The sequence below is a fragment of the Filicampus tigris genome, chromosome 11, assembly GCF_054856515.1.
Source record: "Filicampus tigris isolate MCC_2025a chromosome 11, RoL_Ftig_1.0, whole genome shotgun sequence".
Lineage (NCBI taxonomy): Eukaryota > Metazoa > Chordata > Actinopteri > Syngnathiformes > Syngnathidae > Filicampus > Filicampus tigris.
Genome location: NC_141227.1, coordinates 6,156,050 through 6,172,500, shown reverse-complemented (window position 1 = coordinate 6,172,500; position 16,451 = coordinate 6,156,050). Strand labels below are relative to the sequence as shown.

General features: G+C 38.9%; 1 protein-coding gene across 6 annotated transcripts in view; it reads left to right on the top strand.

Annotated features, from left to right (window-relative positions):
* Positions 1-16,451, top strand: part of thada (THADA armadillo repeat containing) — a 102,606-nt gene that overhangs the window by 52,347 nt on the left and 33,808 nt on the right. For 3 of the 6 annotated variants that reach the window (XM_086044785.1, XM_086044784.1, XM_086044788.1), the window contains exons 30-32: positions 3,476-3,579; positions 12,582-12,664; positions 14,628-14,693. In XM_086044785.1, coding sequence (XP_085900911.1) covers positions 3,476-3,579; positions 12,582-12,664; positions 14,628-14,693 — 253 coding nt within the window. Of the gene's footprint in view, positions 1-3,475; positions 3,580-12,581; positions 12,665-14,627; positions 14,755-16,451 lie in introns of all 6 variants that reach the window. The other 3 variants (XM_086044787.1, XM_086044786.1, XM_086044789.1) reach the window with 2 other exon arrangements.

Sequence of the window (16,451 nt, the reverse complement as noted above, 5' to 3'; positions counted from 1 at the left end):
ACAAGAAATTTCTCAAGTTGTGTTCTAGATCAAATCTGTGTTTTATGACGAAAGACTCGTCCTGTAGTGAGGCATATTTCAGTTTTTCTCAATTAGTCAGTGACACCTGGTGGTGACAGGAAGCGTCTAAAAATCGCAGGTGTCTTACTTTGTCACCCCTTATCTGATTACTTTCAAATTCTGACAGAGCTGAAACATGCATTTGAGTTAATTCATGATGATCAAACATGGGGGCAAAAATCTCTACTATTGGAACATTTTTTATCTGATCATCTTTAGACTTCAATGGATTAGGATAACCTGAAATAAAGTAAAATTAGATAATTTAATGATACTGTACCTAGAGAAGAAATTCAGCAGCACACAGTACAGCAGAATGTTTATAAAATAATAATTTTTTGACATCAATGAATAGAATAAATAATAAATGTGATGTTGTTGTTGTTGCAGAATTTGTTGTTCAGATGTGTTTGTAAGTAACCAATCACACTCAAAATAATGTTTAAAGAGAATCACCACACACACGCTACCATTTACAGTGCCTATGAGTAAGGGCCTATAGATATACCAATCTGACGTCGGAGATCGTGAAGCGTCATGGTGTCTGCTTGCGCCGTCTGATTGGTGTTGTGACCACCGTTGTAGCGTCATAACCGGTCAGGAAGCGTCTGGGGGCGTTTTCGCATGTTGAATCAGGGTCGTGACATTTGGTCACTCTGATTGGCTGTTAGCTAGCAAACAGTGAGCATGCCTTTGCTGCCTTAATCTTCTTACAAGTACAAGAGCGAGGGTTGACAATTTATGTATTTCACAATACCGTGTCAAGAATGTGAGGGTTTACTTCGCGTGGGAGTTCGTGAGCGAAGACTACAACTGAATGCATTGTTTACGTTTTTTATAATCCGCCCCTGGCCAATAGCTTTCCGGTTGGATTTTTTTAAACAATGAGAAATACTGACTTCCGCCGCCGATGGTATGGAAGGGTATTACATCTCATGCATGCGCAGAAGGTACTTTATTGGTCAGCGTCGCTGTCTGTCGTTGCGTATTTTTCCAGCGTGACGTGCCGACAGTCGACCCGGCGCCACAAGGGGTAAGCGTCTGTCACAATTGGCCAACGTCGGGTTGGCCTATCTAGGCCTATAGGCTCTTTCTGACATTTAGTCACATTTTACAGCACAAGCCATGGTCGGCGGGATTTTGTAATGGTATCAGCCGGGAGAAGGTTAGGAAAGCATTTCCAAGGTATTAAATATACCATGGAACACAGTGAAGACAGCCATCAAAAAGTGCAGAAAATATGGCAAGACCATAACCTAAGACATAAACCAGAACTGGACCTCCCTCCAAATGTCATAAAAAGATAAGAAAGAAACTGGAGAGGAAGGCTGCTAAGAGTCCGACAGCAACATTGAACGAGATACAGAAATTTCTAGCAAGTGCTGGCTGTACATCTCCTGTCTTCTTTATATTCTTGTCTGGGAAAAGGGGAAGGGTGACATCTTATGAATAAAAACATCCAAGCCCAGCTACATTTCAGGTATAATTGGTGCAAACACGACAGCTCATCCCCAGAAGACTACCATAGAAACAGTAAAGCACAGTGGTGACAGCATCACTCTTTGAAGCATTTTTTCTTTAGCTGGAACAGCGGCCTTAGACAAGGTGGAGGAAATTATGAACTTGCGCAACCAACCGTATTGTCACAGTTGTTTATTTGTACTTTCCCTTGACAAAATAGTTTTGTTTCACTTGAGTTGTACAGGTTTTAACCTGTACACCGGTCACATTCATGGTGAAAAGGTTTTGAAATGATTATCAGTTATCTTGGTATCATGTATTCATTTCAAATCACAAAAGCCTTGCATTTGAAGAGGGTCGTGTAGACCTTTTAAATCCACTTTTGCGGGCAAGATTTTAGCCATCCCCGAGTAGCACATTTTCAACATTGAAAAGCATTTGAATGGTTCCATATTTGGTTTGGGATTCCGTTTGACACTGGCTCGTTGTTATGGAAAAGCCCTTTATAAAATGACAGCACAAGAAAGATGGTCCAAGGACTGTGCAGGCTGTTTTTGTGAGCCAGTGGGTGTTGCCTTGGTGTGGAGACTGCAGGAGAACAGAAGGGGCAGGCCAGGCTCAGTGCTACGTGGTCAGCCTGGTTTTTCCCCACGTTGCCTTCCCTGCATAGTGTAATGAATGGCTTCCTATTTGTCTGTGGCCATGGCCCAGACCTAAAGAGTATACTTACCAAGGCCCAGAATACACACCCCAGCCAGTCAGCCACCCAGCCAGTCGGCTAGTTAGCCAGTGCTCTGGCCTTTGAACACTCCCAATCACGAGGGCATCACACACTGTCGTAGCTTGAGCATTTTATTTTATGTATGTATTCACACATTCTCGCAGGACACAATCAGAGCATTTTTTCCCCCAAATAACACATCACCATTGTTAGTATTGTATTATATGAATATGTATGTAGTTGAGTATTGAGAGTGTAGATGATAAATAATACTGTATATAAAGAGCTCTTTTCTAAAATGAAATGAAAACTCAATTTGTCAAAATATTGATCTTGCCATGTACAGAATGGTTTTTAAACATGATTAGACTGAGCCAATGAATGTTCTAACATTGTTAGTAAAAGGTGCAGTATCAGGAAAAGACACTGGTTACACTGGTCGACATCAAATTTTAGTCAGAGATGACTTTGTGTCCCTAAACATCCCTAAACATTTTGACACTGATTTAAAAAAATATATCTTTCCTTTTTTTTCTAGCGCATCAGTTTTTTTTTTTTATTTAAATTTTTTGTTTTTAAGTTTGACCCATAAAAGCTTGCGCAATACGAATGTTACCATGCGATTTAATTTATTGCTATGACGGTCGAGAAAAAAAAACAACACTTTTGGCCGAGCCTAACCGTAAATTCAAATATTAATAAATGTATTGCTCTATTACATATTGTATTATTATTGTTCTCATGATGATGATGATGATGATTAAAACCTGAAGTGGAAAAGAAAAAACAAGGGCAGATTCGGAATCAGCGCAAAATCATCTAGAATCACGAATCATCTAAAAAAGTATACTTGCATCTCTGATTTAAAAAAACAAAATTAGTCAATATTTTTTTACCATTATTATTAATTTACAGTGAACAGATACAGAGAAATACTAAGAATGAATGTCTTTTCCTAGTTCTTATCAGCATTTGTGCTGCTGCGTGCTGCACCACTGTTCATAATATCAATATAGTTTTTTTTATACACTCATCAACATTGACGGTAGTCACAATATTGCACTTCTGAGTGTGTGATTGTGTATGGATTGACAAAATTTGTCCATTTAACCACTCACACTCACATGGTAAGCACACACCTTTAATACAATACCCTCACCCGAAGATAACTACCGTAAGTAAATTGTTACTAAATGAATTAATGTTAATATGCGTAATTCAATGTTTTTGTAGGTGCTGTTTCTGCTTCAGTCTTACCAGAGTGAGTCACACAGACCCCTGCCAGCAGGAAATGGAATTGGTGAAGCTGTCCTTCAGCGCATGTGGCTCGCCTCTCGGTAATTTTAGACACATGCACATACAGATAAGCATCCCTCAGTCCCTCCCAACTCCCCCAGTAAAAGAATAGTTCCTTGTCCCTCCAGTCGTCCCCTCCCTAACTATGTCCGCTTCATGTCCTGCCGAGGCTTCAATTTCAAAGGGACTGGCTTCTGTCCTACCTGGACACCCCCATCATATCCTCTACCTCTGGACCTCTTACCCAAAATTAAGGTTTTGAGATGGAGCACAGATTATTGCTCGGCTGCAACCCCTCCTCCCTCTTTATATTTCCTAGCTGGGGTCAGTCCAGGGTTTCTCTTCTCATCTGATCAGCAGAGAACACAGGGTCACTGGGTTAGCAACAGTAGCCCTGCTAGCTTCGCATGGTTACACTGATGAGTCTTAATTAGGATGACAAGGTGAATTCTTGCTTACCAAAGCAGCTAGCTTCTTTTTATTTGTTCATGCAGCCAGAACCATAACACCACTGATTTAAACACACACAAAAAAGAACTGCACTCGGCTCTATGTTGTCCCCTGCTTTATGTCAGTTTGGCTTGCCATGTTCATTACGTGATGATTCAAATGCAAAGGACAAATGTTGTTGGAATACATATTATAGTTTGAATACATGGCCAAACTTATGATTCTTCTTGATTTAAAGAAACAATCTTGAAGAAACAATCTTTTAGTGTGTCATTGTTCTGGCTCATGTCAGTGTATTTTGACCAGAATTTTAGAGCCGATCACCTACCAGTGAGTTACAAAAAAAACAATAATCGATCACTGATCCGATCAAAAGCTGGAACAAATTATCCAATCTATTTTAAAAAACTTTATTTACTAGGGGTGTAACGGTACCCTACATCACATTTCGGTTCAGTTTCTTGGAAACGTCGGTATATTTTCGTTTAAAAAAAATAACGTTTTTTTTGTTTTTTTTATGGTTATTTTGAAAAGATGAGAAGTAAATGGTACGTTTTAAAAAAAATAAAATAAATAAAAGCAAACCATTCAGGTAATATTCTAAGAAATTACACCAGAATAAAAAAATACACTAACAATAAAGATCTCTTAATTTAATAAATTATAGACACTGACATCTTTGAACACTTAGCAGCAGCAGCCTATTAGATGTGTCGTAACACATCTAAGTATTCAAGTTAAAGACAAGTTGTCATTACAGTACACACTGTTGTATGTATACACCTTTTGTGATGAAAAAATTACAATAACAGTTACAATTATTGCTAACTATATTAAAACTCTTTTGATGATGAAAAAAATACAGTAACTTTAAAAAGTCTTTATGAAATTATATACACTTTTTAGGCATTGAAATCTTTGAGTGTTCAACAGCACATGATAAATCTCAATATTTAAGTTGAAAGTTTTTGGCTAAAAAGACTGCTTTCTTCCTCATCGAAGAAACATTCACAGTCGGATGATGCCGTTTTGAGTGTGTTATTATGTTAGACAGCATTATGCAATATAGCCGGCGATTTCCATGTAGCAATGTCGGCACACAACTTTGGGACTTATCCACATCCATCTGCGATTTTAACAGGAAAGCCAAAATGTTCCCAAACAGGATATCGCAGGGGTTTTTGTGCTCTGGCTTGTTTGCGTATGCCATTATAATGCCATTTATCCATGTATTTATGATTTATCATGAATTCTGGCGTACTGGCTCCTCTTCTGTGTCCCAAATCTCCTAAGCGTGCATCACTCAATAGCGTCCATGTGAAAACTCGCCTACTCGCGCGTAACAAAAGCTGATCAGAAATGGTACGCAAGTGGACCGAACCGAACATGGCATACTGAAACGCATTAATGCACCCACGTATACCGTTACACCGCTATTATTTACTCTAAAGTAAATGGCACTGGCCCGGCCAATGAATAGCCAAAATTTGCATATTATTGACAGCCACTGAAATGCATTGGGAAAAAATAACAACTAAACGTTGATAAACATTCAATACACAGAAAATGGGGGGCGGCCCAACACCACCCCAAAAGACCACAAAATGATTTAAAAACGATGGCTGTTTTTTTTTTTAATCCGATCATATATGATGACAAATCTTGGATTATTAACAGTGGCCGCACAGATCCTCCCTGCAGTGAACGAGATAGTGTTTGCTTTGTCTTATTTTACAGATCCGATCAATGGGATCATTGATCGTTAGGGTTATTAAATTGTGACATTGCAACCGACCACCAATTTTGCACAAAATGCAGAAAATCTGCTCATCCGATCCAGCCGATCAGATCTGTATAAACCATAATTAGCAAATTATCAGGATTAAACAAAAGCCACAACCAATAAAGCATAGCGGGGGGCGCATGCAAACCATTGCAGTTTGACTTGATTAAATGTGCAGCCAAGGAATTTTTGTTTTGGCCATTAAATACTTTTATTGGGGCCAAGTGTAGCAGTGACGACAGGATTTAGCAGTTGGTACAGTGATGAAAAAAATTGCTGTGTATGTAAGTGGGAAAACATCCATTCAGCCATGTACTTATCTGGTGTCGGATTGTGGGGCGAACCACTTGAGCAGAGAAGCCCAGAATTTCCTCTCCCCAGCCACTTCATCCAGTTCTTCCGGGGGGATGCAAAGATGTTCCCAGGCCAGCGAGGAGACATAGTCTCTCCAGCATGTGATGGGTCTTCCCCGGGCCGGTGCGTCCAGGAGGCAGCCTAATCAGATGGCTGAGCCACCTCATCTGGCTCCTCACCCTATTCATACTATTCAGAATTTCTGACGCTTGTATCCTGGATCATCTTCTTACGGACATGACCCACAGCTCGTGACCATAGGTGACGGTAGGAACCTAGCTCAACTGGTAAGTCGAGAAACCTTCCCTGCCACAACGGACCCTCCCCAAGGGACATGGTTGAACGCCTTCTCCAAGTCCACAAAACTCATGTAGACTGGAACTCCCATGCACCCTCGAGGACCCTGCCTAGGGTGTAGAGCTGGTCCGTTATTCCACGGCCAGGGCGAAAACCATATTGCTCCTCCTGAATCAGAGATTCGACTTCCCGACAGAGTCTCCTTTCCAGCACCCCTGAATAGACCTTACCAGGGAGGCTGGGTAGTGTGATCACCTTCAACTTGGAACACACCCTGCGGTGGGGTGATGGTCCCCCTTCTTATACAGGTCTGCCAATCCAGAGCCACTGTCCTCGATGCCCATACGGCTTTGTAGAGATATGTAAACCAGGACAGCCCCACAAACTCCAGTTTCTTTAGGAATTCCGGGTGGATGTCATCCACCCACAGGGCCCTGTCACCAAGGAGCTTTTTAACTACCTCCATCAACCACAGAGATAAGAGAGCCTGTCTCAGAGATCCCAGACTCTGCTTCCTCATTAGAAGGCGTAGCATTGAGGTGGTTTTTGAACTGTTCTTCCCACTGACTCACAATGTCTTGAGTCGGGGTCAGCAGCCCCCCATTCCCAACGTACATAGTGTTGAGTGCACTGATTCCCCCTCCTGAGACGCCAGATGGTAGATCAGAATTTCCTCAAAGCCATCCGGAAGTCATTCTCCATGGCTTCACAAAACTCCTTCCACGCCTGAATTTTTGCCTCAGTTACTACCAAAACAGTGTTCTGCTAGGCCATCCTGTACCCATCAGCTGCCTCCAGAGTCTCACAAGCCAAAAAGGCAAGATAGGACTCCTTTTTCAGCGTGACGGCATCCCTCACCACTGGTGTCCACCAACAGGTTCGAGGCTTACCGCCATGACAGGCACCACCCACCTTACAGCCACAGCTCCGGTTTGGCCACCTCAACAATGGAGAACATGGTCCACTCAGACTGCATCTCCCCCAAGACGTAGGTCTGCTGGAAGTGAGAGTTGAACCTCTGTCTGACAGGGGATTCTGCCAGATGTTCCCAGCAGACCCTCGCAACATGTTTCGGTCTGCCAGGTTGGGCCAGCATCTTCCCCTACCATTGGATCCAACACACAACCAGGTGGTGATCGGTTGACAGCTCTGTCCCTCTCTTCACCCTAGTGAAATGTGTCCACAAGCACAATGACACACCCACAAAGTCCATCATCCAACTGTGTCCTAGAGTGTCTGAGTGCCAAGTGCACATATGGACACTAGGGCTGCTCGATTAAGCGATTTTGAACCAAAACTGAATTTTTTGGATAAAACGATGTTAAAAACATTCAAATCGGCACTTTCGATTTTTATTTTTTATTTTTGGTGTATCTAAGCCACCGTAGTTTCCTCTGCATTTCCACTTCCTCCCACGAGCGTGCAGTCCGGAAAGACTACAACAACACCGGCGCTACCGGCAATTCTGCTATTTTCTCAGGCAAGTGAGCGTTTAATTAATAAATTGGGCAAATATAGATCTGTAGTGTAGTGTGTGTGCCCCGTGAGCAAGTAACTCAACGTCTGAAAGGCGTCACTTTTTTCTCCTCTACAACGGACCTCTGGTCATGACTATGCATCCGTACGCATTGTGTTATTGAGTGACAGTTTTGCACTAATCATTGATTTATGTTTAAGTAAGACCAGGGAGAAAGGTGAAAGGCTAGTCACTAGCTGGTTGGCAAAATGACTTGCTGACAGACTGTTTGGTTTACAGAATTGACTGTCTACCTTCTCTCATGTTGATGATTTCGTTTCAGATGGTATATGCACTTTCTTCTTTCATTATTGGTTTAATTAAGAACAGATCTGAATTCTATTGCGTAAGTAAAATGCTGTTAATCCCAATGGATTGTTTTGTGTGTATTAAGTTAAATTGACTGGCATTTTAAGTTCAAAGAAAGAAAAATTAAGTTTAAATAAAAGACATTCCAAATACTTCATTTTTCTTTATTTTTTATTTTACAAAGAAATCTTAATCGTAAAATCGGGTTTGAGAGAAAATAATCGGGATTTTGTTGTTAGGCAAAATCGAACAGCCCTAATGGACACCCTCATGCTTGAACGTCCGTGTTGACAACAGGAATCAAATTGCAAAACACCACTTGAGTTCTGATCGTTGGGGCCGCTCCTTCCAATCACACCCTTCCAGGTCTCACTGCCATTGCCCGTGTGAGCATTGAAGTCTCTTGGCAGAACAATGGAGTCCCCATTCTTCAGCACCCTCTCCAAGGACTCCATAAAGAGTGGATCGTCTGAACTGTTGTTTAGTGCATAGGCTCAAACAACACTCAGGACATGTCCCTCCATTTGAAGGCGGAGATAGGTTACTTTCTCGTCCAACCGGTGAACTCCAACGTTCAGGCGCTAAGCAGTATGCAATATGTATTCCCATACCTGCTTGACGCCTCTCACCTTGGGCAACTACAGAGTCAAAGAGTGTCCAACCCCTCTCAAGAGGACTGGTACCAGAGCCTATGCTGTGTGTGGAGGCGAGCCCGACTGTATCTAATCGGAACTTCTCGACCTTGCACACCAGCTCAGGCTCCTTCCCTGCAACAGGGGTGACATTCCACATGCCTAGAACCACCTTCTGTAGCCAGGGATCGGATCACCAAGGTCCCTGCCGTTGGCCATCGCCCAGCTCACAGTGCACCTGACCCCCCTTAGTCCCTGGTGACCCGCGTCCAAGCAAGGGAATATGGTCATCATCAATCATCATAGGGTGTCTGTGAACTATACTTTGTGAGGTCCCTCACTTAGGACCTGTATGCCAGGGGCATAAAGCCCTAGGCAATTTAGCTCCTAGGATCAAACCTCTCCATCACGATAAGGTGACTGCTCATGGAGGGGGCAATGAGAACCGACTTTTGTAATCCATATTCCATCCACCTACAGAACTGAAAAAGTGTGAAAAACATTGCTTTGAACATCATATTCACGCAATGGAGTCATACGGACATGTTGAGGATTGTTTGGCCACTACTTGCACTGCAGGTCTAGAATCTATTTCTGATTTATGCCCATAGCATATGTTCAATTTTGTTGACTGCCTATTTACACCTGAAACAACCAGCATGAGCACAAGGCAAAAAGCATATACTGTAAATAGGTACACGAGTGTCAATAATGAGCAGCAGCAACACACAAGTTAACAGTCAATAAATAATCCAAATATTAAATATGAATACAGTTTAGTTGTTCTGGTCTCTTCCCACCACTGAGTGAAATAACTGAACAATTTATTTTGCTGTTGGCAGGATTGTGTTGACGGAACATCTGATCTATTCATTTATGATGCAAGTGCTTGGGCAAATAGCAAATTCACATCAAATGCTATCCATAGTATCCACTATTAGAGGCCTCATCCTGGAGCTTCAATTCGAGGATATCCAATTCCACGTTTTTTTTCCCCTTAATGCTGCCATGACTAATACCCGAATCGGGCCACGTGGGAGCTAAGGGATAAAAATTAGTTTATTGATCCATGTGATGTAAATCCAGCCCTAGATTTTGTGATGACTGCAGCCATTGATGCCGACATTCCAATTTATTAGCTTTAATTGACCTTAAAATCACCTGTGAACCTTTTTTGCAAGGATACTCAGCTAACAGCCGCACTCTTCCCATGCTCGCATCACGATTCGTGTCTGCGCATGTGTGCATGCTTGTGTGTTTAATATCTGCTTGATGAAAAGATGACGTTGAGCTCACACAGTCTCTCTTGTTCTCACACAGTTGTGGGCTTTCATAGGCTGGGCATAGTCTTGATTGAGGCTGCACATAAACTTAATATACATTGACCACACAAGTTGCTCAATCTGAACACTGATATGAGGCAGCTGGAATATATATATTTTTTTTAATTATGTGTCACTCTTGTATCTGCTTGAGGGAGTGCATTCATACTTTTTTTTTTTCCGCTCAAATCTGAGGTTGTTTAGCTCGGGCATCTCATGTGACTAGCAAGCTACAATTTGCCACAGTCCGATGACCCATTAACAGCAGCGATGCTTTTCTTAGTTTTAGTTTCAGCTCCTATTCATTGCATTTAAAGAGATATGTTTTGCTCACCTTAGGAGATCATTGGATTGAACTGTTGATTAATATCTGTCAGATCATGACATGACATGATCTTTTCAGCTGTAATGTTGATTCACACGCATGGACCAAATTGTTGGTACCCCTCTCAATGAACAAAAACCCAAAGTGGTCACAGAAATAACCTGAATCGGACAAAAGTAATAAAAAATAACAATAGAACATAATTTGATGAAAATTATGGTACCCTAGTAAAGCTTAAAAAAAGTTTGACCACAGGGACATGTTCAACCAAGGTGTGCCCTCTAATTAGCATCATAGGTGTCTTCAAACTAGTGGTCAGTCTGTTGGCCTATTAAAACTGTGAAATGTAGTCACTCTACTATTTGGTAGTGCGGCATGTACCACACTAAACATGGACCAGAGCAAGCAAATGAGAGAGTTGTCTCATATTAGAAAGGACATTTTAGAGAAGCATGGTTAAAGGTAAAGGTTGCAGTATATGTCCGTCTCCAAGCAGCTTGATGGTCCTCTGACTTCAGTTGCACATTTTCAGAAATCCACGAGACTGTGGCCAACCTCCCTGGATGTGGCTGCAAGAGGAAAACTGATGACAAATTGAAGAGACATACAATAATAGTAACAAAATAACCCACAACCACCTCCAAAGAAATTAAAGGTGAACTCCAAGGACAAGGTACATCAGTGTCAGATCCCACCTTGCTTTGTTTTTTTTTTGCCAAAGTGGACTTCGTGGGAGACAACCAAGGAGGACACCACTGTTGAGAATAAATCATAAAAAATCGAGACCTGAATTTTCCAAACTTCATGTTGACAAACCACAAAGCTTCCTATGGACAGATGAGACAAAACTGGAACTTTTTGGCAAGGCACATCAGCTCTATGTTTACTGACGCAGAAATGATGCATACCAAGAAAAGGACGTTATGCCTACTGTGAAACATATTTAATCTGGCGCAGGAATACTTGAATCTGTGCAGGGTACAATGAAATCTTAAGACTTTCAAAGTATTCTAGAGAGAAATGTGTTGCTGGATGTCAGAAAGCTTGGCCTCAGTAGTAGGTCATGAGTCTTGCAACACAATAATGACCCAAAACACACAGCTAAAATTATGCAGGAATGGCTAAGAGCAAAACATTTTTTCTGAAGTAACCTTTTTCCTTGATCTAAATCTGATTGAATACGTATCTGTGGAAGGAGCTGAAACGTGCCAATTGAAGAATGCATCTGTTAAACCTCAGACAACTGGAGCAGTTCACACATAAAGAGTGTGCCAGAATACCTGTTGATGCTTGCAAAAGTCCCATTGAAAGTTTAAAAAAAATGTTTGATTGCAGTGGCTCAAAAGGCTGTGGAACAAAACTTGCAAAAATGAGTTAAGGCAGGGACAATTCCAGTCCTCAAGGGCTAGTGTCCTGCCTATTTTCCATCTCTCCCTGCTGCAACACACCTGATTCAAATACTCATATAATCAGCAAGGTCTGCATAAACTGGATAACAATACCGGTCATTTGAATCAGGTGGGTTGCAGCAGGGTGACATATGAAGCATGCAGGATACTACCGCCCCTCGAGGACCGGAATTGCCCACCCCTGAGTTAAGGGTAACATAATTTTGTCCAGGACTATTTCATGATTTTTTTTTTTTAATAGTTTTCTTGAACCACAATTAAAAAGCAGCGACTGATATGGAATGGTTAATTTTGATAAACATTGCATTTTAATTATTATTATTATTAGTAGTAGTAGTAGTAGTTAGTAGTATTTTATTTGTTATTTTTTGGTACCTTTTGTCAAGTTATTTTATACCTTTGACCGCCGTGGGTTTTTCCTTCATTAACAAAGGGGTGCCAAAAATTTTGTCCATGGGTGTAAAGGGGTGCCAACGATTTTGTCCATAGAGGCAGTCAATCAAATGTGTCCAATTTTGCTTGATTTAATCTTAAAGTGTACATTAATCATATTGTATTGTATTCACAGTTGTCATACCAGTTTCAAGGATAAAACGAAAAATAACATAATAGCTAATTGCTTTTTTTTTTCCTCATCTCATTTAAGAGAGAATATTTGTGTGGTCACCAGAGGAGCCTATCTGGATGTGTTGGTCTGTCTATGTGGGCCAAAGATAAATCTTCTTTGTGGTGAGTAAATCTGGACAGAATAAATGATCTTCACTATCCGGTACGGTGCCATGAAGAAGTGTCTGTGTGTGTGTGTTTTTGTATATGTACAGCGATGGGAAATTCAGGTCCAGAAAGTAAAAAAAAACCCTGCCACAGTTTGGCTTGAGCCACAAGTCCTCCTAATCAACTGAGCTCGTTTACCCGCCAGCTGAAGATTATGGCGGGGTTTGTACTTTATATATATATATATATATATATATATATATATATATATATATATATATACACATATATATATATATACACATATATGAATATGTATATATATATATATATATATATATGAATATATATATATATATATATATATGAATATATATATATATATATATATATATATATGAATATATATATATATATATATATATATGAATATATATATATATATATATATATATATGAATATATATATATATATATATATATATATATGAATATATATATATATATATATATATGAATATATATATATATATATATATATATATGAATATATATATATATATATATATATATATGAATATATATATATATATATATATATATGAATATATATATATATATATATATATATGAATATATATATATATATATATATATATATATATGAATGAATATATATATATATATATATATATATATATATGAATATATATATATATATATATATATATATTCATATATATATATATATATATATTCATATATATATATATATTCATATATATATATATATATATATATATATATATATATATATATATATATATATATATATATATATATATATATATATATATATATATATATATGAATATATATATATATATATATGAATATATATATATGAATATATATATATATATATGAATATATATATATATATATATATGAATATATATATATATATATGAATATATATATATATATATGAATATATATATATATGAATATATATATATATATATATATATATATATATATATATATATATATTCATATATATATATATATATATATATATATATATTCATATATATATATATATATATATATATATATGAATATATATATATATATATATATATATATATATATATATATATATGAATATATATATATATATATGAATATATATATGTATATATATATGAATATATATATGTATATATATATATATATATATGAATATATATATATATATATATGAATATATATATATATATATATATATATATATATATATATGAATATATATGAATAATCCAAATATTAAATATGAATACAGTTTAATTGTTCTGGTCTCTTCCCACCACTGAGTGAAATAACTGATGCCCAGACAAACAGTGGCTTCTTCAAATGCCGGAGCAACTCTGTCCACTCATTCGTGTAAACGGGATATTCAGAATGTTTCAGAAATCTGAATTTTGACCTTAAACCGAATATTAACTGCATGTTAACATAGTCACTATAGTGCTGGGGACAAAAGAAAAGAGGAAGAGGCACGGGCGTCTTAAAGTGGAAACGTCATAGGTCGCGTACGTCGTCATTCGAGGACTGCCTGTATATATATATATACTGTGTATATATATGTGGAAAGTGAGGAGTATAATATTATTGATAATATATTAATTACTTTGTAGCTGTTTAATCAAATGCTTTGATTTTCGTTTGGACTAGTTTTGCTGATGTCATCTTGTTGAAGGGATGTATATGATCTTAATAAGCAACAACTGCGTTCCCATCCATTTGCTGTGAATCAAAACAGATGACCCTGCAACGTTTGCTGGCAAGGCTGTGCGCGGCACTCTCCCTCTAGACCGACTGTTAACAGAAGTCATGCCTAAAACCATTCAGTGAAGCACCCTGCTATGTGTTTTTGTGGATTTGTAATTGTGTATCTGTGTGTACATGTGTGCAGACCCATCTCAGTGGGGGTCTCCTCAGGAGGAATGTGAAACCAATGGCGCGCAATCTCAGACAGATGGTGGGTTTGTGCCTTTGACCCAGTTTATTGAGTGCTATGAAAAAAGAGAGGAGAGGAGAGGGTGAGGAACTTGTGTTTTCGGTTGGCCATGTGCTGAACACATGTTTGCATTTGACAGTGGAAATACCGAGGATTTCTTAAAACAAGCCAGTAGATTCAGGACCAGGCTTAGCCCGACCTGGCCCCTTACATAACAAAATAAGCACCTTCCCTCTTATTTAAACACCTTTTACTGCCTCTATTATTAGTCTGTTTTTGCTTCATTTCTCCTTTGATTCCCTCTTCTCTGCTAAAGATGGAGTCCTGCTCTGTTTTTATAAATCTCTCATTTAAAAATGTCCTCATGCATTCAGTGTCGTCCAGTGCAGTGTTTAGTCTCCCTACAAAGTAAAGAAAAGCGTTGATTTAAAAAAAAAGATTTATTTTTTTTACGTATATCCTTATTTATGCATTTTTCTTCTGTTTCTGAATAATGGTTAGCCATTAGCCAACATTTTCAGGTATCCAGTGATTTTAATGTCACATTTTCTTCTCCACTTTACTAACGTCAGCTTTGCGTTATAATAATATTACTCCTTCTCAACTGAACGCACTTCCATGCTTCCCTCCATATCAAACAATATTTACCTGTTTAAAAATCGACCAACGCACTTGCATTAAGATTATTTGTTTTTGATACAGCATATCACTGTGGCGTGGAACTACAATGGGCATTTAAAAATGACACCCAACTTAGCGCAATGCTGGTCAAATAATTACAGATTTCATTATGTCAGTATTTTTAGAGCAAGAGGCAGCCCAAAATAAGGCGGAGGCAACCGTCTCCAGTTTTATATGCAGTTTTATGTTATCATTGTCTGTAGAAAACTGTAGAACTACCGTAAACCTTTTTAAACACTTCCCTGTTTTTTGTGTATTTAAACTGAGCACTACCTCAAACATAACATTAAAGACTCCTTTATACTCGCGCGGGCAGCGACCGTGTGGATGCCACTGCGGCAAAGTCGCGTACAGTTTGGCTTCTTACTCGCGCGCAACCCACACACATTGTTTTGAAAATGTGTTGCAGTTTCACTCCAGGTCAGAGGGTGTCGCTACGGCTGATGTTGGCTAGGAAACCACAGGGTGGAGTTTCCTCTGCTTTTTCTGGACAATTCCGGTCACTGTTTTTACTTTGCCGAACAACAAACAAAGGGACAGCAACAGCAGTGGAGATCGTGCCTGCTAGAACAAAGGGACCTAGATGACTAGGTGATGCATTTAATTGTATTGTGAATTTGATCAAGGAGGCGGCAGCGTAGGTGGTTTATGCTTGTGTAGGCTTCTTAACACGCACAAGAACCACGCCACCGCCAAGATAGCTTGCTTCGCAGCAGCAGCAACTAGCTTTGTGGTGCCGATCCTCTCCTTCGTTGTGACAAATAAATTACCCTAAAAGAGGCCTTGTCTAATGAGGAACCTAGACAGGGAAACCTGAGTACGTCATCGCTGCAAGTGACTAAACAGACCAATCATGAGAGAGAATGCGTGCTGCATTCTACACACAGCAACAGTTTCTGACGTCTGACGCAGCACAACGCATGAATCAGTTAACAGGTATACAGTGATGAGCAGGTCTAATCCATTCACCCAAATTCACTATGATCATAAAAATATATGGTCACTGTCGGGCAGAAACCTCCTATGTTCAAATTTCCACGTGGATCTGTTATTTTTTCACAAATACTTGACCAATCTAAAATGTTGAAAATGATGCGC